The 24,027-nt window shown below is 43.7% G+C and overlaps 1 protein-coding gene across 3 annotated transcripts in view; it reads right to left on the reverse strand.

Moving 5' to 3' along the window:
* Nucleotides 1-6,541: 6,541 nt before the first annotated feature.
* The window catches only part of LOC126486670 (androgen-binding protein homolog), a 128,691-nt gene continuing 111,205 nt past the window's right edge, over nucleotides 6,542-24,027 (reverse strand). For 2 of the 3 annotated variants that reach the window (XM_050119029.1, XM_050119031.1), the window contains exons 2-3: nucleotides 7,721-7,902; nucleotides 6,542-6,756 (exon numbers count right to left, since the gene is read on the reverse strand). In XM_050119029.1, coding sequence (XP_049974986.1) covers nucleotides 6,661-6,756; nucleotides 7,721-7,902 — 278 coding nt within the window. In that variant the 3' untranslated portion in view covers nucleotides 6,542-6,660. Of the gene's footprint in view, nucleotides 6,757-7,720; nucleotides 7,903-8,763; nucleotides 8,851-24,027 lie in introns of those variants that run through there. The other variant, XM_050119030.1, reaches the window with a different exon arrangement.

Raw genomic sequence — 24,027 nt, forward strand, 5'->3', positions numbered from 1 at the left:
ATTTATTTATTAAAGATTTCTGCCTCCTTCCCGCCACCACCTCCAATATCCCTCCCCCTCCCCCAATCAACTCCCCCTCTCTCATCAACCCAAAGAGCAGACCAGGTTTCCTGCCCTGTGGGGAGTCCAAGGACCTCCCACCTCCTTCCAGGTCTAGTAAGGTGAACATCTAAACAGCTTAGGCTCCAACAAAGCCAGTACGTGCAGTAGGATCAAAACCCAGTGCCATTGTTCCTGACTTCTCAGCAGTCCTCATTGTCCGCTATGTTCAGCGAGTCCGGTTTTATCCCATGCTTTTTCAGACCCAGTCCAGCTGGCCTTGGTGAGTTCCCAATAGAACATCCCCATTGTCTCAGTGTGTGGGTGCACCTCTCGCGGTCCTGAGTTCCTTGCTCATGCTCTCTCTCCATCTGCTCCTGATTTGGACCTTGAGATTTTAGTCCGGTGCTCCAGTGTGGTTTTTCAGTAGAAAGAAATTCCATATTTTTGTTCTTTTAACAATTTCTTTTGTACTGTATCATTTCTTTAATTAAAGCTCTCTATTGAGGTTGAATTTAGTGCCCTGTTTTGTGTTTAAAGAATAAAATATGGTAGGTTTTATAAACTCATCACTGCAGCCTTGATGATGAGCATTTTCATTGCTCCTAATGTTCCTTCTGATTTATAACACATAGTTTTTTAATTAATGGATTAATTTTTTAAAAAATATATCAGTGCTCTATCTACATGAACACCTGCGTACCAGAAGATGGCAACTGACTCCTTCAAAGATAGCTGTGAGTCACCATGTGTTTGCTGGTAATTGAACTCAGAATGTTTGGAAGATCAGCCAGAGCTCTTATCCACTGAGCCATCTCTCCAGCCCCTTCTCCCCCTTTATGATAGCTCCTCTCCAAACTGCCCATCCCAGTGTTCACTGGTCGATTTTACTATAGATTTGTTTTCCTCTTTCAGAAGTTCATGGAAATACAATAAAGTGTCTTTGTTTCCTGTACAACCATAAGGATTTCTCCATTAGAATATAAGTGCTTGACTGATTTATTATAAGAGAGTTTTTTCTTCTGCATCATTAGTCCACAGTTTGTTCATCTGTTAAGGGACAATTAGATCTCTTCAAGTTTGGACTGTTCCAAATAGAGCTGCTATGTTTACCTCTGTACTCTCCTGTGGGTTAATATACAGGCATCAAAGGCCTGGATATTCCATTTTACCCCTTAGTTTTTCCCTTAAAGTCATGACTGTTAGCTCAGAAAGGTTGATAGTGATTCTCAGAAAGAATGTAGTACTTACATGTACCAATAGAAGGGCCTACACCATGCCACACGGCCTCATGAGAAACTGGTGGTGATTAGGTGCCCTTACCCTTGATTGGGATTCCACAGGAAAAGTAAACTGTTCTAGGATTTCCTGCTCTGAATAATCCCAACAGGTTTCAGATTATATCCATGCCTGGTCCTGAGGTTTTGGTTTGGAAAAACACTGGGTTGGGTGCTAAAAGGAAAAGCCAGTCTGTGCACACAGAAGTCGCTGGTTTGCACATGAGAGCTGTGTTCCTGGAGAGGTGATGATGGAAGTCACAAAATAATCCCATAACAGTTCAGAATTATTAATAATAAAAGGCTTATTTAGTGATGAGAAAACTTCCAGATCACTGTCCTAGATAGCAGTCCTCTGCATGAACAGGAACAGAGTCTAGCAGCTGGAAGTGGATTCAGGAGTCAGAAGCAAGAGAAAGACCTCACAGTTTACAGCTGCTTTTTCAGTATCAGAGACCATGCCCAAGTGGACTGGTATCTTAAAAGCTAATGGCCGAAGGAGCAAAATGTTCTCCCTCAGCACCTCCCCCTTATGTTTAAATAAGAAAGTTCCAAACCCAATACAAATCTACATACACCAGGAACAGATATCAAGTATAATTAGAATTACAACAAGCACAAACAATATTAAACAATGAACATATGCTAAATGTTTTAATAAACATATTATCCTAAGGATTCTAAGTCTTGTATAGGAAATATCTTGGTTAGAACATAAGGGTACAATCAAGGACATTGAAGGCCTGAGAAGGGAAATAATATTACTTGAGCAGGAAGGAAGTACAATCAAGTAGCTTCCAAAGCCAGAAATATATGATGGAGACAATTAGCAACCTGAGCAATCACTCAAAGTCTCCTTTTGCAACATTGAAGCAACCAAATTTCACTAAGGCCTACTGCAACTGAGAGACCATTTTCAGAGGCAGGAATTTTTTCAGAATCATCTTACCCTGCCTTGGCAAGATTTGACAGTCTTTTTCCTTGTGTCCTGCTTATCCATTTCTGGATACCATGTAGATTGTCAGTGGTTGAGGTATGGGCAGTTCCTTGCCCAAAGGCCAATGGTGCCAAGAAGAACTCTGAGTAGAATGTCTTCCGTGCATGTCTCATGTCAACAGAACCCTAAGTTATTTAAATGCTATGTCCACAGATCCTTAAAGTGGTTGAAGATTACCTATCTAGACAGAATACAATCTCTATGTATCTAAAGAACCCAATTGATCTGACTCTATGTACAACAAACATTAACAACTAATGACCAATAATATTTAATACCTGTATAACATAAAAACTAAAACTTCACATCAGAATATTAAATAATCTAGAAATAAATGTGCAATAAGTGAGGACAATGACCTCTAAATGTAAACGATGTATAAGTATCTTGATCAGAGGTAGGAGTACTATATAATGCAATATGAAAATATATCCTAAAAGTTATATCAATATACAAAATGTCCTAAACAGAGGTAGAAGCATGCATATATACAATCTGACAGAATAACTTTGCATAGGTGTACAAATAATGTAAACAAAAATAACAAATATCATTTGTATCAATATACTAAATCTATATCAATATAAATTACCCATAAATAATAGCTCACAAGTTTTCACTCTATTACCTATTATCATCCCTTTTTACTTTTTTTTTTGAACAAACATAGTTTTCACCCCAACCCTCTATCTAATACAAGTAATAAGAAAAAAAAAACCCTAAACGGTGTTCCCAACCCTAAGCACAAACTTTTTTGGGATCAGGGGCATCATCCTCAGACCATGCACCAGAACTTAGGTAGTAAGAGAAAACTAAATGGCATGATGGAAGAAAGGAGGCAGATTGAGATAGATGCCATGGAGCCATCCCAGGAAATAGAAGTGCTAAACTTGCTGTTAGGCCACGACCTCATGCTGATGCACAGGTTAATGGATATAGGTTAAATTAAGACGTAAGAGTTAGCCAATAGAAGCTACAGCTAATATGCTGTAGGAAGGTTTATAGCTACTAACTACCAGCCTACTGGGGCATGGCCTCATAGACTTTTTACCGGGATGCCGAAGCACGTCCTCCCCCCCCCTCATCCCCCTAGTTCCTGTTTGCTTGTTCAGCTTGCTTTGGATCTGATCTCCATCCATCCTTAAATCAGAGAAATCTGATTTGTAAATTTTCCCCTTAAATAAATAACTGTTTATCTCTCAGCTCTGAGCCAGTGTGAGATTTCTTTTAAGCACCCAATATCTCCGCCCATCACTAATGGGCCAAGCAGTGATTCAATTAATACAGTTACTGTGTGATTATTTCAGGTCTCAGCTAGCCAGGCAACTGGGACAAACAAGCGAGCCCTCCTCCTACAGAGAGGCCCCTTGGTCTTTTTAAGGCTGACAAGCCTTCCTTAGAAAGCATTCAAGCTGTCACATATATAAATCAATGAGCATGCCATTCTGATCAAAGACTACATGCATGTTTATCTTGCACAGTGACATACTGCATCCTGTCCTTATGACTTAGTCCCTCAGATGCTCACCAACACTTGCCCTGCTCAATTGTTCATCTCAATATTTACCACTCTCATTAGTTGTGCTATTATTTTGTATCTCCCTAATCACTAATGTTGTTCATGATTTTTGTTGGTACCTCTTGCCATTCCTCTCCTTTTTGTTTGGTTATCTGGATGTTTTGTGTGTAAGTGTATGAGAGAGACCATACTTGACATGCCAGAGTGTGCATATGTGAGTCAAAGTCTTGGGTGTCACTTCTCACCTACCTTGTCTAAGACAGGTCTCTGTGGCTGTCTGGACTCCAGACAGAATTCTGGGTATTCATTTCTCTTCTCTCATCTTTTGACAAGAGTACTGGAATTATGGATGCATGCTGCCAAGTCTGGCCATAGATAAGTTCTAGGATTCAAACTCATGTCACAAGTAAATCTCAGAAGCACTCTATGCATTAAACCTTCTTCCCAGACCTTCTCTCTTCTCTTTAGTAGCACATTTACTCAAATAATTTTCCCAATAAAGATTTTTGTTTAGTCTACTTTCTCCTCTATCAGGTTCAGTGTGGTCAGATTTATATTGAGGTCTTTGATCCATTTGGACTTGAGTTTTCTGCATGATGATAGATACAGATCTATTTTCATTCTTCTACAGGCTGACATCCAGTTATGCCAGCACATTTGTTGAAGATGCTTTCTTTCTTCCATTGTATCCTTTTAGATCCTTTGTCGAAAATCAGGTGTTCATAGGTTTGTGGGTTAATATCTGGGTCTTTGATTCAATTCCATTGGTCAACGTCTCTGTTTTTATGCTAATACCAAGCTGTTTTCAATACTGTAGCTCTGTAATAGAGTTTGAAGTCAGGGATGGTAATACTCCGGAAGTTCCTTTATTGTATAAGATTGTTAAGGATATACTGGGGTTTTTTCCATATAAAGTTGATTATTGTTCTCTCAAGGTCTGTGAAGAATTTTGTTGGGATTTTGATAGGGATTGCATTGAATCTATAGATCGCCTTTGGTAGAATTGCCATTTTTACTATGTTGATTCTACCCATTTCAAGAGCATGGGAGATCCTTTCATTTTTCTGGTGTTGATGGAGGAAGGTCATTGGCTAATAAAGAAACTGCCTTGGCCCATTTGATAGGCCAGCCTTTAGGTGGGTGGAGTAAACAGAACAGAATGCTGGGAGGAAGAGGAAGTGAGCTCAGACTCGATAGCTCTGCTCTCTGGGACAGACACAATGAAGCTCTGACCCAGGATGGACGTAGGCTAGAATCTTCCTGGTAAGCGCACCTCGTGGTGCTAGACACATTAATAGAAATGGGCCAAGCAGTGTTTAAAAGAATACAATTTGTGTGTTGTTATTTTGGGTGTAAAGCTAGCCAGTGGCTGGGAGCAGGGTAGCAATAACGCAGCCCGCAGCTCCTACTACATGGTGTCCTCTTCAATTTCTTTCTTCACAGCCTTAAAGTTCTTGTCAAATAGATCTTTCACTTCCTTGGTTAATGTAACCCCAAGATACTTTATGCTGTTTGTGGCTATCGTGAAAGGTGAAGTTTCTCTGATTTCCCTCTCTGCTTCTCTATCCTTTATGTATAGAAGGGCTACTGATTCTTTTGAGTTGATCTTGTATTCTGCCACATCACTGAAGGTATTTATCAGCTGTAGAAGATCTTTGGAAGAGTTTTTGGAGTTACTGATGTACACAATCTTATCATCTGCCAACAACGAAAGTTTAACTTCTTCCTTTCCAATTCGAATGCCCTTGATCTCCTTATGTTATCTTATTGCTATTGCTAGAACTTCAACCACTATATTGAAGAGGTATGGAGAGAGTGAACAGCCTTGTCTTGTTCCTGATTTTGGTGGGATGGCTTTGAGTTTCTCTCCATTTAATTTGACATTAGCTGTTGGTTTGCTGTATATTGCTTTTATTATATTTAGATATGATCTTTGAATCCCTAACCTCTCCAAGACCTTTATCATAAAGGAGTGTTAAATTTTGTCAAATGCTTTTTCAGCATCTAATGAAATGATCTTTTTTTCTTTCAGTTATTTATATGATCGATTACGTTGATAGATTTTCATATGTTGAACCAGCCCTGCATCTCTGGGATGAAGCACATACTGAAAAAAAAAAGATTTTTGTTTATATTAAGTTTCATTTTTGTATTTCAGGCAGGGATTTTCTTTGCAGCCCTGGCTGTCCTGGAACTTGATATATAGATCAGGCTACAACAAATGGTGACTGTCACTAGCAGACCAAGAGAATCTTATGAGAACACCCAAGTCATTTTCTGAGTCACTGCACTGTTAAGGACTGACCTGTAAAAAGCCAGCTGCCCTGTGATAACCTCAGAGGCAACATATTAGGTGAGTAGCTGTGCACCTCTTTTCTATCCTGCCAGCCTGGTGAAGCCTGTGGCTACTTCCATGCTCTTTGCACTTAGAGAGCTCCTGTATTAGTTTCCCAACGCCGCAGTGATTCTGGTGTAGTGGGAGTCAGTGCCTTTAATTTGGGAGGCAGAGATTGGTAGGTCTCTGTGTGTCTGAGTCCAGCCTGGTCTACATAGCAAAGAAAAAGTCTGCAAAGGCTTTCCCATGATATCTGAGTAATCACTGATAGTTATTCTACTCTGAGTGCCCACAAAAGTCATTTCTCTTACTGTCTCCCAGGATCTGAAGATGTCACATGACTCCTGCACAGCGAACAGACATGAGCACAGAGCAGAGCTGCAGGTATTTATTGGAGTCAGATTAAGAGACAGAACAAGAAAGGGAAAGGTGTCTGGATTCCAACATCAGGAAGGGAGAGGAAAGGGCAACAGTATGACTCTCAGATCAGTCATCATTTACCAATAACTTTCGAAAGAAATGCGTCAATTTTGTTCTTGACATCTTGAGTATAATATTGTTTGCATTCTGGACTGTCAGTGATCAAGTGCTGCAAAACAGAAAGGACAGAAGTGGTTACAGTCAAGTTGCAGAACCCCAGCAGGACTCCCCAGTCACCCAAGATGAGGAAGCTCCTTCTGAATAGGGAAGAAAATTCCCTGCAGTGATTTAGGACTCCAGCAACAGACTCTGCCCCAGGAGGAAGTCTAACATCAGCCCTAGCAGGCAGGGATGAATAGAGAAGTTCCATAAGCCATGTTGGGGGCTAGGTCTGGAGAGGGAATACGATGGCTGAGTTCTAGCTTTGAATATGTCTCATAGCTGAGGACATCTGTCAGCACATTTGCTGTGTGTTCATGTTAGAAATACGTCCCGGTGTGGATGTGCTGGAAGAAATCCCTTCTTGGAGAGTGCTGTGGTTTTGAAGGACCTGACACTCAAACTAAAAGTACTTTGGGAAACAGAGAGTGAGAGATGCATCTCTGTAATCCAGCTATGCTTAAATAAGAGACTAAGGCAAACATAAGTGACTGGGGTGAGTAGCCACAAGCACTCTCTGGGTTGGTAGTGGTGGCTTATAAGCCATGGAGGGAGGTTCTGGCTGTGGCTCTGAGGAAGCCGTGGAAGGAGGGCTCCATCTGAGACAGGAGAGAAGAGTTAAGGGAGGCTCCAGAGAAGGTGATCCTGGCAAGTTTACAGGAGTTTCAGGCACCTTAGAGGAGAGCTGAGGGTGCCCTCCCTGTGCAGATCCACACCAAGAACTCTCCTGTGTCCCTGCTGTGCCCTGCTGTGGTGAGAACCCGGCGGTCACCCATCGTTGGGGAGCGCTCTGCAGGACCTTGCATAGACAGACTGGATGTGGACCAGCATACTGCACGGACATGTGCTAGGGTGGGCAAGGGTTGAGTGCTCTGCTTTAGACTCTTTGACACACATGACTAGTTGCCTGCATTATTTGCACACAGCATTCTACCATATGGTTCATGGGAGTGTGGGGGTAGAGAAGAAGTTACCAGCACTATGGAATCCAGGATTTTGGCTTTCAGTCCTGCCTCGTTAAAGCATTCTTGGACTTTATCAGCAGCTTCCCTTTCTCCATTAGTAGGGTGAAACTTGGTAAGGAGGGCATTCATTAATTGCTTGTTTCCAAGGACCATTGTAGTATAGGCCTCAATATAAGGAATGCATGCTTCTGCTGCAAAGACAGACAGAACATCATTAGTGGAACATTAGACTGGCAGAAGTGGAGGCTCAGAGTTTCTTGCCACTTCTACAAATGTTCTAACTTGCTGTGGGACAATGGTTTTACCCTGTAAAGATTTGTTTCTTGTACCTGTTTAATAAAATGCTGATTGGCCAGTATCTAGGCAGGAAGTAAAAGTGGGACATCCAGGCAGGAAGTAGAGGTGGGGCAATGAGGGCAGAAGAATTCTGGGAAGAGAGTCAGTATGCTGTCTTGACCCAGCCACAGAGGAAGCAGGATGTGACTGCCTCACCGAAAAAGGCACCAAGCCACATGGCTAACACAGACAAGAATTATGGGCTTATATAAGCCATAAGAGTTAATAAGAAGACTGAGCTACTAGGCCAGTCAGTTTATAATTAATATAGACCTCTGTGTATTTATTTGGGACTGAATGACTGTAGGACCAGGTGGGACAGAAACCCCTTTCAACATTAATGACCTTCCACAGAGTCCTGCCCTCCCAAAGGCTAATACCTCCCAGATACAGCACACAGTTTCCATAGACACACACTCCCAGAAGAAGGGGGGTGTATGTGTGTACAACCCTGCATTTCTGACATTCACATAAATCTCACACATGACTCAGCTTCAACTGTATATGCAGCTAAGGGTCCATCACCACCACCACACCACTGTCTCCCCATACCCGCCCATCCCAACTATTGTAATCCTAAACAGAAAGCTTCAAGGGTCTTCTGCAGGTCTTCTGGCTAGGGACCTACCAGGGACTCCCTAGATCTTCAAGCAGGTTGGTATGGAAGGGAGATAGGGTGAACAAGGGTCAGAAAGGCCATCAGTTCCCATTCTCACTTGTCTGGAAGCCCAGCTCCCCTGTCACCAGCAAGGCCAGCAGAAGCAGCGTCCCCTTCATGGTGTAGAGTGAGTGGTAAATGTGCTTCTCAGAGCAGATCCTGCTACCTTATAAACTGCTGTCTTCCTGAGCCCAGTCCCGCCCATCTCCATCCCACCCTATCCCCGACCCTGCCTTCCAAAAGTTCCAAATGCCTTTGGGCAAGAACCTGGCACCTGTGGATCCCCCTCCCACTTGCATGGGTGATTGAGCTTAGGAACCCCTCCCACTCTGAAGAGCCAATGGCTGGAGAGACATCTTGCTTCATTAGTTTCTGGACAGAAGTGGCTGTACCTTTGCCAGAAGACGGTTAGAGCTGACCTTTGTAAGCAATCACATGTTGAGCCAAATGATCTATCTTGCTGGCCCCAACTGTCACCTCTACTTCCTGGTCACACTCCTCACCTCTCCTGGCTCCAAGCATGTCCTCCTCATGCTTGGAGGTGGAAACTATGGGGGTAAAGGAGGGTTTCTGTGACTGTAGGCAGCCAACTGCCCAGAACACAGCATCTGCCTGTGTTTAAGATCTAAGAAGAAGTGTCTGTTTCTGAGGGGACATACTGGGGGCACATGGATATCTTAGCTGCTGCAACCTTTGGACTAGACCTCTGAGGACATGGAGGCACCATCTGGAGCTTTTAGTGACTCCCAGCCTGCGTTGTCCCAGTGTGTTTGGTCATTGTGTGGATCCTCAGGGGCTGCATCATGCTGCCACTCCTCCCTCCCCGCCAAGGGAGCACATCCCTGTCACCCTGCACTTGTCTGTCTCACCTCCACCAGTAAGCAGGCCTCAAAGAGGTCTATACAGTAGAGTCAATGCGGTTACAGAAGATAGCAGTAGAGGGAGGGATTATTCCCTGTACCATAAATTCTCCATTGTCCACAGCCTCACAGGCCACTGTGGACTGACCCTGTATAAACTAGAGCGCTCCACTGTCCCCAGGCAGTGCTGTGTGTGTGGACTCTCTCAAGTTCAATTCAACCTACTACCCTCGGAAAAACGTTTGCAACTGGACATTATGTTAATCATTTCTGGAGGCAGGTGGCTCAGCATGTTGCTGGCTAATCTTGATGATGGTCATCCTGACTGGGCTTAGAATTACCATGGAATCAAGGGTATCACGGGGAGTGTTGAGGCTAGGTTATTGATGTCTGACTTTATGTGGGCAGCGTGGACTAGGGTTATGGATGGAAAGGAGAAAGCAAGCTGGGCATTCATGTCTCTCTACTTCCTGACTGTAGATGTGATCAATTTCATAGAGTTCCTGTACCATGCCTGCCCCACCCTGCCTGCCCCACCCTGCCTGCCCCACCATGCCTGTCCCATCATGCCTGTCCTGCTGTCATGGACTTTATCCCTGTTAACTGTAAGCAGGAAGCTGCTTCTTATCCTGGTTTTGTCACTAGCTCACTAACACAGTAGTAGAGTGTTTCTTTGCATGTGCAAAGCGCTGAGGATAATCCACTGCCCCTCACACAAAAATGGAGTGGCTAAGGAGATGGCTCAGTAAGGAAAATATTCATTATGCAAGCCTAAGGACCTGAGTTCAGATCCTCGGGACCCTGTAAAGAGGTGAATGTGGTGGATGCACCACAAATCCCATGGGAGTTCCAGGTTCAAAAAGAGACCTAGTCTCAAATAAAATAAAATAAAATAAAATAGGTGGAAGGCAGTTGAGAGAGCTCAGTGATTAAAGATGCTCACTGATAACCCGGTGACCTGAACCCACGTGGTGGGAGAAGAGAACTAACTTCTGCAAAATGTCTGCTGATGTTCACGCGCGTGCATGTGCGCACGCGCATACACACACACACACACACACACACACACACAGGAAGAGAGAGAAACACAAATAATTTGTGCAGAAACTGCCACAAAGAAGCCTAAACAAGCTCCTAATGGTCAAACATTAAACATTTGAGCAAAAAGACTAAATAACATTTGCTGTGGTCCACAGGAATCATGAAGTGAGATTTCAGCTGATAGAACAGAAGAAGGGTTTCCCCTCACCCCCGCCAAGAATGAATGCATTCTGATGGAGATAAACCCAGTTCGCAAGGCACTGGTCCTACCACCTTTTGCATATCGGCTGATTCCTTCTGTAGATGTCTTGTGAAGCCATGAGCATTCACCCTTGGGGCAAGATTCAGCAGAGTACGGATTACTGGGCACAATTCTGTCCCATGTACTGATATATTGGGCCATCCCAACCACTCCATGGGACCTCCTGTGGGAAATTTAGTCACACAGTCAGTAACCTTGGTCCCCACAGTCTAATCTCTGCCTCATTCCCTGAGATACATTAATAGCCACCTTCTTGTCACCATCTTCCATTTGGCAAGACACACATTCAGGAAAAGTCTTTTGTATAGATCACATTTGGGACCTTCAAAGGCAAAGGGACGTCCAAGGTCAGAGAACTGCCTGTTTTGTGTGTGTATGAACTGAAACCTTTACAGAAGAAGAAGAGAACAGCAGCAGAATGAAGAAGCTGATGCAGAAAAGCATGCAGTGGAGAGTTCATTTCGCCCTCAGCTCTAAGTCCTGTACTTGCTGTGAGTCTTTTTCTGAACCAAAAAGGGGACACTGAGGCTGGCACTCAGAGGTACCTGATAAACCTCATATTGTAATATAGTTGTGAAGTAATAAATGGATCCATGCTAGCATGAATGGTTGGATGAGCAAATAAATAAATAGGATTGAAACATGGTGTTCTTCCAAAAGAAATCATTAGTATTTCTAGGTACTCCTCTGGGGAGGGGAGTGTGCTTCCTTCCGGTCTTCAGTGTGAGCACACGTTTCCAAAGACAACAGCAAGGGGTGCTCAAGGCAGGCCCAGTCACTAAAGTGCTTGCTGTAATTGAATACTTCAGTTTCAATCTCCAGAACTCGTGAGGAAAGCCAGACACAATGGCATACCCTGTAATCCCAGCCTTAGGGAGTCCACCACTGCGGATTTCTGACGGGCCAATCTAGCCAAATTAGAAAACTCCAGGTTCAGTAAGTGATCCTGTCTCAAAAAAATACAAGGTGGTCAATTGTTAAAAATACTGAGTACCCACATGACCGCTAACAACCATCTGTCACTCCGGTTCCAGAGGATCTAACATTTTCCTCTGGCCTCCACAGGTGCTGTACATAGATCATGCAGGCTAAATCTTCATGCACATAAACAGAAATAAAATATTTTTTAAAAGCAGAAATATGTATATAAAATATGTATATGTGAATATATGTACTCGTACACAAACACACAGATGTAGGCACACATATGTACGCACACATTTTGATGTGGTGGAGTGGGACTGAAGGCACCTGATGGTCTGTCTCAGGCTACCATGTGCATACGCATATGGATGCCATGTGTCCAGTTAAGACTACTATTGTTCATCCAGGAGTGGTTGTGCACACCTTTAATCATAGCACTCAGAATACAGAGATAATAGGATGTCTGTGATTTTCAGGTCTGCGTGTTCTACAATGTGAGTTCTAGGAAAGGTGAGGCTACACAGAGAAAATCTCTTGAAATGAAAATAGACAGAAAGAAAGAAAGATAGATAGATAGATAGATAGATAGATAGATAGATTACTATTGCTGTGATAAAACACCATGAACAAAAGCTCATTGAGGATAGGGTTTACTTGTTTTATATCCATATACACATTCAACATCAATGACAGGACAGGAACTACAGCAAGTCTCGAGTATGGAGGGAGGCCTGATGCAGAGGCCATGGAGGAGAGCTGCTTACTGATTTGTTTCCCAAGGCTTGCTCATCTTGATTTTTTATAGAACCCATGACCTCCTGCCCAGGGATTACACCACTCACAATTGGCTGACCATCCCCCACTGATCACTAATTAAGAAAATGCCTGCCCAGGGGCTTGTGGTACATGCCTTTAATCCCAACATATGGGAGGCAGAGACAGAGCTATAAGTTCAAGGCCAGGCTAGTCTACAAAGAGAGTTCCAAGACAGCCAGGGAACTGCACAGAGAAACCCTGTCTTGGGGGCGGGTTGGGGAGAGACAATGGATGCCTTACCAGCGTTCCTGAAGTCCACATATAGGAAAGCATTTGTTTTTCTTTTTGTTTGTTTTTTATTTCAGGGGGAGATTGATTTATTTCTTTGTTGTGGATGATCAAGACATGTTTTCACTATGTAGTCCTAGCACTTCTGGAATTCTCTGTAGACCAGGCTGGCCATGAACTCAAAGAGATCTGCCTGCCTCTGCTTCCCAAACACTGGAATTAAAGGGATGTGCCAGTACTGCCGGTTAAATGCATGTTCTAAAATTAAGAATGACTTCTCCCTGATGACTTCAGCTTCTGTCAAGTTGACTTAAATTAGCCAGCATACCATGTAACCACACAAATGAACATATGTGTGCCTCTGCACACATACACAAACAAGAAAATATGGGAAGATGGAAAAACAGTAGAAATATCTGGTAAGAGAATATTAATGGTTGTAGTGAGCAGTTCCAATCACTGGGGAGATGTGTACATGTCTTGTGTCCTCTGACATGTGGGGTCAAGGGTCTTAACCTCTGTGAATTCTACAGAAAGCCTGATGCCAGCTCTGACAGGTATCACCCAGCAGCAGACACACCTTAGCCACAGTCTTCCCTCGTCTCTATTCCTAATATTTCCAAGAGTGAGAAGGCCTCAGCTGGGCAGACATATTGTGCAGGCCTCAGCAGCACTCAGGACCTGCAAGGTCATCCAAACAAGGGCTAGAGGATATAATGGATAACCCACAAGCAAATAGTGTTTGGCACATTTTTGCCAAAACGGTTACTAGATGCAAATCCTGTTTGGATCGACGAACCAGGAAGTCAGAAGGCTCAGTGCTCTCTAGGTCTTTGGCAACATCATCTGTCACTGCTTATGGAGAGAAAGTGACAGCCGAGTGCCTTTGACAACAAACTACTTAGTTCTGGATTATCAAAACACTTATAACCTTTACTTTTAAAAGTTAATACCAGCCAAATGGCATAAGCACTTATTTAATGTGAACAGGGAGGTGGGGACAGAGGATTCAGTTTGAGGTCTGCCTGGGCTGTTTGGGAAGGTACTGTTTGTTTCAAGGCGTAAGAAAGGTCTTGCTACAGACTAGAGAGACATGAGCTAGCCCTTCAGCCCATCTACTCAGCATCATTGAGCCCTCCTATGTGCTGTGCTGTGTCCCTGGGATAGAGTGGCACATGCCTTGCTCTCCTGTGCCCTTAGACATCTAAGAGACACCAAAATCAGCTAATGCATGAGGAGCTAGGGAAACAGCACAGGGTTTAGAGCCCAGTGCTGTGACGAAACACAGGTTTGTTACAATAAACAAGGGGTCCACGTATGCTAAGGTGTAATCTGTGTTCCGTGGCTATGACTATACGCCCAGGAATAGAAAATTTATATGAGAAAGAAGTTAACTTGGTTTATGGTCTGGAGTCTTGAAAGTCCAAGACAGAGCAGCCACATCCACCCAGTGCCTTGCCCTGTCTGAGCTCCTGGTGCAGAGCAGAAGGGCAGCGTGAGGGGTGGGGGAGGTGGGGCTGGCAGAAGACAGTAGGAGAGCAGAGGCTGCACAGGCTTTACAGCCACACACCATGCACTGCCTCTCACCTGCCACACTGCGACCAGGGCGCAAGGTGGTGTTTGGTGTGGCCTAGCCATGTGGATGCCATAGCAGGCTGTCCTCTGATTTGGTGGTTTTGGATGAGGTCTGCAGAATTAAGCATGGAAAATTCCAGCCAGGTGAAGGGTGAGCACATCAGACATGAGGGCCGAGAATACTGACGTCCGGATTCTCCCTGGGGTCATGCTTATGAGGACGTGGTGTTGTACCTGGTACAGAGATGCTCTGGATGTCAAACAGGCCGGGGTAATGATGAGTTCCGGTTTCAGGGCACAGAGTGGTCAGGGGACTGGCAGAGTCCAGACAAATGAGGAGAAGACTGGGGTTTCCCACATGGAATCCCTGCTTGTGGGAGGCTGAGGCAGGTGTGCCCCAGTTACCTGTCTGGGATCCCTCTGCTCACAAAGGTAGAAATGGGTGCAGGAAGGGGCAGCTTTCATTGCCCTCCATGTGTCCCAGCAGGAGCAGAAGCAGCTGGCAGGTGGGAGCAGCAGCAGGAGGAGATACCCTCTAGTGAACAGGCCTCACACTAGCATAGGACCCAGAGCCTCATGGGTAGGAAGTGAGTCCTCCTTGGCACTCAGCAGTGCTGTGGCTCTTGGCCCTACTGAGGCTCTTGTGTCTAAGGACACTGCAGCTCCCTAGAGTTCTTTATCAAACAGGGCCTTGAACTTTCGGTCCTCTGAATATGAAACCTTTGATCCTTCATCAGACCTTGCTGTCTGCCCTCTCTTTCTGTGACTCTTCTTTTTCCTACCCTGTCCCTGTCCAATGCTTTAGCCAGCATACATCAAGCTACTTGCCTGTTGACCATACAACTGTCATTCCTCTGCCCCAGCCTTTGCTCCACTGCCCCCTTCCCCATTTCTGTCCATTCAGCCCACACTCCTGAAAGTAGGGCAGTAAAAAGACGTAAGTCGTTCATGAGGCCTAGAACGTCACATCCAGGGGAGAGAGTCAAGCATGTCTCTCAGGACAGTGCATGGGTCTGAGCTTCCCCCCTCCATAGGCCAGAGGGGCACTGGAGCCTACCACAGCCTGCCTCTTAGCACCCCCTTCTGGGTGTAAAGGAGGTGCTTCTTGTCTGACCCAGGTGGAAATGGGTGAAATATCACCTAGAATTTTGATAGCATAGTTCCGCAAGACCTTCCGCAGACCGAGGCTGTGTTTTCAGAATCTGGGCCAACCAGCTGAGATTGCCCTTTAGTTTTCCAGGGAATCTATGGAGTATTCAAAATGGCTGGTGCTGCCATCAGGGCTGTCGTGTTGGGTTCTTGGTGGAAAGTCAAAGCAACTGGAGCAGGAAGACAGTCAGGCAGTGACCAATGAGGGGTCAGATTGCTCCAATGAGGCATCTTTGCTTAGTTATGAGAAAATGAACATGAGCCACTTGCAGTATGAACTTAAAGTGTATGTCCTGTAGCTGGGAAATCCCTGTGGGGAACAAGGTGGCCTCCAACTCACAGTTGTCCACCTGCCTCTGTCTGCTAAGTGCTAAAATTAAAAATGTTTGACACCACACCAGGCAGTTTTTAATGGATTTTAACAGTGTTTACCACCAGCTGTAGGGAAAGTTGAATTCACCACAGACACATACACACACACAAATATCACACACATATAGCACACACACATATTAGATACATACTACATAACAAACACACACACACACACCACACCACACACATGCCACACACACAAACACACATCACAAATATGCACCATACACACACCACACAAATATACCACATAGAATACCACACACACCACAAATACATACATATTCGCTGGGAAGTGTTAGTGCTCGCCTTTAATCACAGCACTCAGGAGGCAGAGGCAGGCAGATCTCTGTGTGTTCAAGTCCAGCCTGGTCTACAGAGTGAGTTCCAGGACAGCAAGGCCTGTGTCTAGAGACCCCATATCAAAACAAAGTAAATACCAACAAGAACAAGAACAACTGAAAGATGGCGTTGCAGGATGACCGTGACAACAGGAGGACCCCAGGGTGAGAGTTGGCTTCAGTGGAGCCGTGAAGCAAGTGAAAGATGGGGGCAGGGACAGAAACAGTCAGAACAGGGGTCTCCACATGGTCAGTGGTCTGTGATCTGGCCTGCCCTAGAAGTGACCCCTTGAGCTTGTAAATAAACGGCAAGTTCCCAGTGTAACAGGGAGACAGAGACCTCACTCTGGAGGCCTCATGGAGGGACCTGGCCCTCTCCCTACTCATCACTTCCTGGGTCCTCACATGACATGTGACCTTAAGCAGAAGACTAGAAAAGGACCATGCTGAACCAGAGCCCTTTGTTGACCAGGATCTATTTTTCTTGCCAAAACACACATCTCCCCTGACATGGCCCCAGGGAGTTTCAAGCTGGGTTCTGGGAGGGGCCTGGAGGGCTCAGACCCAGCCCCTCCCTTCCCCTGCCAGCAGAGCAGGGCAGTTAAAAAAGGGTCCCAAGTTGGGTAGGAGCACCTACCTGCCTTTACCATGAAGCTCACTGGTGTTCTCGTGTTGCTTGGGGCTGCACTGCTCCTGACCTCGGAGGGAGGTAGGTACTAGGGTGTGGGTTTCAGGGATGCAGAGTCTCCAGGGCTCTCACACCCTCACTCCCCAGAAAGGACAACTGTGTTTGATGCAAGGCTTTCAAAGGAGGATCACTTTTTTTCTGTGTTCTAGATTGTGGCATTTGCCCAGCGATAGTGAAGGAGCTTGATCTTTTCCTTGGCCCATCTGTGACTGAATATGTAAATTACGTGAGCCAGTACAAGAACGACACTGCCACACTGAAAAATGCTGAAAATCTGAAGATATGTATTGATAACAAGTTGACAGCAGATGACAAAGCAAATGCAAAGAGTTTGTTGGTGAGTTCTCTGTTTGTCTGGCCCAGGAGCCTGTGTGTCCCCCTTCCCACCCCAGCTTAGGGACCGAGTGTGTGTTCCTCCCCAGCACTGCAACTTCTCTGGGAACCCAGAAAGATGTCAGGAGGAAGGGGCAGGAAGGACACTGACTGTTCAGCTCAGTCAAGCCAGACCAGACCCCAAGGATCCCTGCCCCCACAGTACCACCTGGCCTCCATCAGGCTTTCTGGCCCAGCCTCCCGAGTCCAGCTACATCAGTGCCTGGCACCCCTTCTCCAGCTCGGAACTTCTATCCTAACTTTTTAAGTCTATCACCACACCCCCAATAGATTCATTTTTTTCTTGTCCCCTGGATCTCCGAGGTCACTGTGTATAATTCAGCCCTGGATGCTCAGCTGCAGAATCTAATTGAATCCCCTCTTGTCACTGAAACTGGTGGGATTGTCACCTTCCTAGCTGCATGCCTCTGAGGTCATCATGTGACCAGAATCAGTTCACTGAGGGACCACAGTTGTCCACAGGCTCACTTGGAGACCTGCCAGGCCCTCCCCAGCTGCTTCTCCATTCTGCCCCACATGTGCCCATGGTGTGCCGAGGGCAGGTGGCTCTTCCATCATTCTGGATTGGAGGCTGTTTACAAGGCTCGTCCTGGTGTGGTTTGTTGGAGACAGAATGGAGAGGAGGCTCCCTGGGCCAAGTCAGACCCAGGAGCTGTTGCAGACAGAGTGCAGGTCCCTCCCACGTGGTGTCCCGTGTATGACTGCTGAGATCTCCTTCACCTCTGAGGCTCTGCTGCCTTTCTCTTTGCAGGATAAAATAAACGCTAACAAATTCTGTTGATGATTCAGTCTTTGCCAGAAGACTCAAGGAAACCACTTGCCTGCTCACCTGCATAGATGCGGCAAGCCCTACCCCTACCCTCCAGGTGTCTAAAAAGAGGATTCCAACAATAAAAGCCTTGCAATTCACAGGGGAGCCTGGACTGTTTGGATTTGAGGTTGGGCATTGAGTGGGTTGGGACATGGCAGGGACAACCAGTGAGACTTTGAATTGTTCCTGCTGGATTGCAGTGCTTCCCAAATGCCCCTGCAGAATGCATTAGGGGATGTAGGAGACCACAGCCACCACAGCCAGAGTGTCTGTCACTCTCATGGTCCATAGGGCACATACATGACATCCCCAAACGAACTCCCCAGGTACATGAAGCAGTGAAGGGCCAGAGGGACCGAGTGTTTGATGAGGATCACACAGGCTCCTTTCAGCACAATTTGTCCCTTCTTCTCTCTGCTGGGGTTATGGGCCAATTGTGTATTGTACATGTTTCACAGTGCTTCTCTGAGCCTCTGTGTCCCAAATATAAAACCCAACCACTATAGGAGGAAGGCACACTTGTTTGTTCTGCTGTCCAGTTTCCGGCTGCTCTGCTAGTTTAGCCCTGAAATAACCACACAGAAGCTGTATTTATTAAATCACTGCTTGACCCATAAGCTCTAGCATCTTATTGGCTAACTCTTATATTTTAAATTAATCAATTTTTAGTAATCTGTGTATTGCCACTTGACAGTGAATTACCAGAAAAGATTTGGCATGTCTGACTGTTGGGGCTTCATGGTGTCTCTCTTGACTCTGCCCTTCTTTCTCCCAGCATTCCATCCAGTTGTGCCTGCCTACCTAAGTTCTGCTCTATCACAGGCCATGGGTGGTTTCTTTATTCATTAACAAATACAAGCAAAACATAGACAGAAGGTCCTCCCACACCATTTTCCCTTTTCTATTTAAACAAAAAAGGAAGGTTTTTTTTCTTTTTCATTTATTTATTTATTTATTTATTTATTTATTTATTTATTTATTTGGTTTTTCGAGACAGGGTTTCTCTGTGGTTTTGGAGCCTGTCCTGGAACTAGCTCTTGTAGACCAGGCTGGCCTCGAACTCACAGAGATCCGCTTGGGATGCCTTTGCCTCCCAAGTGCTGGGATTTAAGGCATGCGCCACCACCGCCAGGCAAAAAGGAAGGTTTTAACTTTAACATAGTTAAATTGCATATAACAAAACAAGTATCAAGCAAGAATTAGAGTTACAATATTTATATCTACTTTATCTTTTATCATAACTAAGGAAAAATATAACTATAAATTCTTCAACTCTATCAAAGACTCCTGAAGGATATAATATTACGTAAGTAAACAGGAAGTGCATTGCAAGCAACTTCCAAAATTCTAGAATTGACAAAGACATCTTGCTGCCTGGACAGTCACCCGAAGGTCTTTTATATCTTTGGGGCATCCAATCATCAGCCCACAAGCCCATAGTATATAGCAGATTTTTCCACAAAGCAGGAAATTTCAAATACAGTTCTGTCTATATTGGCTGTTTGTCAGCCACTTTCTCCTGTATCCTGCAGAATGTCTCACAGACTCTTTAATGAAGAAGGAACCCCAAAGGATCATCTCACCTTTAGGCAAGTTCAGCAGTCATTTCTCTGGAGGTACTGCATGTCCAGTTAAGCAGTCCAGGCAAGGCAGTTTCTTGTCCAAATGGCTAATCAACTCCATAAGGGGCCTCTTCAATGTACATCTTCCTCTAGAAGTAGATTGTTGTTGCCAGAAGCAGATGGATCTCAGTGTCATGAAAAGTCCTAAATTTTTAAAACATTTAAACACCATATTCTGAAAGTCTCTGAGAAATTTGAAGAATACCAAATAATGTGTGTGTGTGTGTGTGTGTATACCTCAAGAAAATATAACATGACTAAAAGCTTGACTATTATAGATGATTATCTATTAACCTATATTTCTTAATTATACATTACATTTTTAGATGAACTACACAAACACAATACCTTAATAAAGAGCAGAAACACATATAAGAAAATTGACCTGAAATTTGTATCAATAAAGCAAGACTCATATAAATGCAAATTATTCTTATCTATATCATATCCCCCTTTAAATGTAAAGAAACGTTTTCAAACAATATTTGGGAATATGGGGAAAGTTCTATCCAAATTTCTTTCTGCCATTTATTGAGAAAAGTAATTTTTTGAGGAGTGTATATTTGAGGGAGTGTTTAAAGCAACCTTTCAAAAGATCTCAGTCTATAAAATGATATTGGTCTGGAAGCAATACACAGGTTCTCATCTTCTGTGGAAACAAAAAAAAATTCTTTGCCAAAGCAATATATCCTTAGACTCAAATTTTGAAGTCAACGTGCCTTTATAATATAACATGCTGGTTTAGCTTAGCAGTCCATACAATAAAATATCTCTCTGTTCTTAGTTTTTTCACAGTCAAAAAATTTGAAGAAAACACAATAATATACATAATCCAGACTCTGTGAATTATCCATCTTTATGTGTCTTATTTTCTTTACTCCTCTTAATCTATGACTGTCTGTACTCTGATTCTTTAAAGAATTTTTTTTACTTCTTTTTCAACTCTCTATACTTTTTCTTCTCTCTTTCAAGCCTATGTATACTTATCCACACTGTGACCCATTTAGAGTTTTTATGTCTGGATCTGTCCTTATTGCATTATCTGTATTTCTCTACTGTCTTGAAGAGCTTTAAAAATAGCAATCAGCTTGTTTGCAGCTGCTCTGGATGCTGGCTCTGCCTCTCTTCACTTTGAAAACAGTGGAGGCTCTAGGGCAGCCATATCGGAACAGTTCTCAGCATTCCAACACTGAGAATGAGCATGCAGCATATAAACCATTTTTATCTGAGTAACAGCCTGGAAATATCTCTGTGTATGGCAGTGGGAATTTGCCATGCTCTCCTTTCTGTGCAAGTATAGTAGACCTGATCCTGCCACCTGTCCAGGCAGGGAGCACCAAGCCATGGGCATGGGCATGGGCATAGTCCCAAAGGAGCCATACCTCTACCTGACTCTAGAAAACAAAGCCCACCCAAGCTGCTACCAAACCATACTTATCTCTGTTCTTTTTTATTACTTTAAAAATACTACCAATTAAATTTCCCACTTCCTCCCCTCCTCTCACTTCCCTTCCACTCCCCTCACACACCCTCCAGTCCTAAGAGAGGGCAAACCACCCTGCCCTGTGGGAAGTCCAAGATCCTCCCCATACATCCAAGCTGGGCAAGGTGTGCCTTCAAAGAGTATAGGATCCCAAAAAGCCAGTACATGCAGTAGAGACAAATACCAGTGCCATTGTCATTGGCCTCTCAGTCTGTCCCAACTATAAACCACATTAAGAGGGACCTGTTTAAGCCCATGCTCATTCATTCCCAGTCCAGCTGGAGTTAGTGAGCTCCCATTTGCTCAGGAACACTGTTTCAGTGGGTGAACCCTCTCGTGGTTCTGACTTCCTTGCTCATATTTTTCTGCCTTCCATTCTTCAACTGGACCTTTGGAGCTCAGTCCAGAGCTCTGATGTGGCCTCATTGCCAGATGAAGGTTCTATGGTAATATTCAAGATAGTCTTCAGTCAGAACAAGGCCAGTTCAAGCACTCTGTCCTCCACTGCACAGGGTCCTAGCTGTAATCATCCTGGTATACTTCTGGGAACCCCTCCAAAGCCAATCCTCTTGCCAACCCCAAAATAACTCCCTCAATTATTATATCTCCGTCCCTGCTCCCATACTCTATCTCAAGCATCCCACTCCCCAATATCTCCCCAATCCTCTCCTTCTCCCCTTCCTTATATCCATCACCCCCATGCTCCCAACTTTTGCCTGGTGATCTTGTCTGCTTCCAATTTCCAGGTGAATCTATATATGTTTTTCTTTGGGTTCACCTATTACTTAGCTTCTCTAGGATCATGAACTATATGATCAATGTCCTTTGTTTATAGCTAGAATCGACTAATGAGTGAGTACATACTATATTTATATTTTGGGGTCTTGGTTATCCCACTCAGGATAGTGTTTTCTACTTCCATCCATTTGAATGCAAAATTCAAGATGTCATTGTTTTTTATCACTGAGTAGTACTCTAATGTGTAGATGTGCAACACTTTCTTTATAAATTATTCATTTGAGGGGCATCTACTTTATTTTCAGGTTATGGCTATTACAAATAATGCTGCTATGAACATAGTTGTACCAATGCTTTTGTAGTATGATTGGGCATCTTTGGGGTATATTCCCAAGAGTGGTATTGCTGGATCCTGAAGTAGGTTGACTCCCAATTTTCTGAGAAACTGCCACACTGATTTCCAAAGTGGTTGCACAAGTTTGCATTTCCAACAGCAATGGATGAGTGGTCCCCTTACTCCACATCCTCTCCATCATCAGCTATCATTGGTGTTTTTGATTTTAGCCATTTTGACAGGTGTAAGATGATACCTCAAAGTTGTTTTGATTTGCATTTCCCTGATAGCTAAGGAAGTTGAACATGTCGTTAAGTATCTTTTGGCCATTTGAAATTCTTCTGTTGAGAACTCTCTGTTTAGTTCAGTAATTCGTTTTTTAATTGGGTTATTTAGAATTTTAATGTCTAGTTTCTTGTGTTTTTATATATTTTGGAGATCAGACCCTTGCTGTGGAGTTGGTGAAGATCTTATCCCATTCAATACGTTGGCTTTTTGTCTTATTGTCTGTGTCCTTTGCTTTATAGAAGCTTCTCAGTTTCAGGAGGTCCCATTTGTTCATTGTTGCTCTTATTGTCTTTGCTCCTGGGGTTATATGTAGGAAGTGATCTCCTGTGCCCATGCATAGAAGGCTACTTCCCAATTTCTCTTCTACCAGGTTCAGTGTGGTTGCATTTATATTGAGACATTTAATCCATTTGGACTTGAGTTTTGTGCATGGTGATAGATATGGATCTATTTTCATTTTACAGGTTGACATCCAGTTGTGCCAGCACCATTTGTTAAAGATTCTCTCTTTCTTACTATGTATAATTTTAGCTCCTTTGTCAAAAATCAGGTGTTCATAGGTTTGTATATTAATACCTGGGTCTTCAATTCAATTCCATTGGTCAACATCTCTGTTTTTATGCCAATACCAAGCTGTTTTTATTGCCATAGCTCTGTAATAGAGTTTGATGTCAGGGATCGTAATGCCTCAGGAAATTTCTTTATTTTATAGTATCGTTTTGACTATCCTGGGTTTTTTGTTTTTTCATATAAAGTTGATTATTGTTGCCTCAAGGTCTGTGAAGAATTTTGTTGGTATTTTGATAGGGATTGCAATGAATCCATAAATTGCCTTTGGTAGGATTGCTATTTTTACTATGTTGATCCTACCAATCCAACAGCATGAGAGATCTTTCCGTTTTCTGGTTCCCCTTCAATTTCTTTCTTCAATGAGTTAAAGTTCTTGTCAAATAGGTCTTTCACTTCCTTGGTTAGTGTTACCCCAAATTACTTTATGCTATTGGTGGCTATCATGAAAGATGAAGTTTCTCTGATTTCCCTCTCTGCTTCTCTATCCTTTGTATATAGGAGGGCTACTGATTTTTTAAGTTAATCTTGTATCTGGACACATCACTCAGGATTTATCAGCAGTAGGAGTTCTCTTGTAGAGTTTTTGGGACCACTTATGTACACTATGATATCATCTGCAAATAACAAAAGTCTGACTTCTTCCTTTCCAATTTGAATTCCCTTGATCTTCTTATGTTGTCCAAATGCTATTACTAGAATTTCAAGCACAATGTTGAAGAGATATGGAGAGAGTGGAAACCTTGTCTTGTCCTGATTTTGGTGGAATGGCTTTGAGTTTCTCACCATTTAATTTGATGTTAGCTGTCAGCTTGAATATATTGCTT

The sequence above is a fragment of the Alexandromys fortis genome, unplaced genomic scaffold, assembly GCF_014885135.2.
Source record: "Alexandromys fortis isolate MF-2015 unplaced genomic scaffold, M_Fortis_MF-2015_v1.1 scaffold_140, whole genome shotgun sequence".
Taxonomy (NCBI): domain Eukaryota; kingdom Metazoa; phylum Chordata; class Mammalia; order Rodentia; family Cricetidae; genus Alexandromys; species Alexandromys fortis.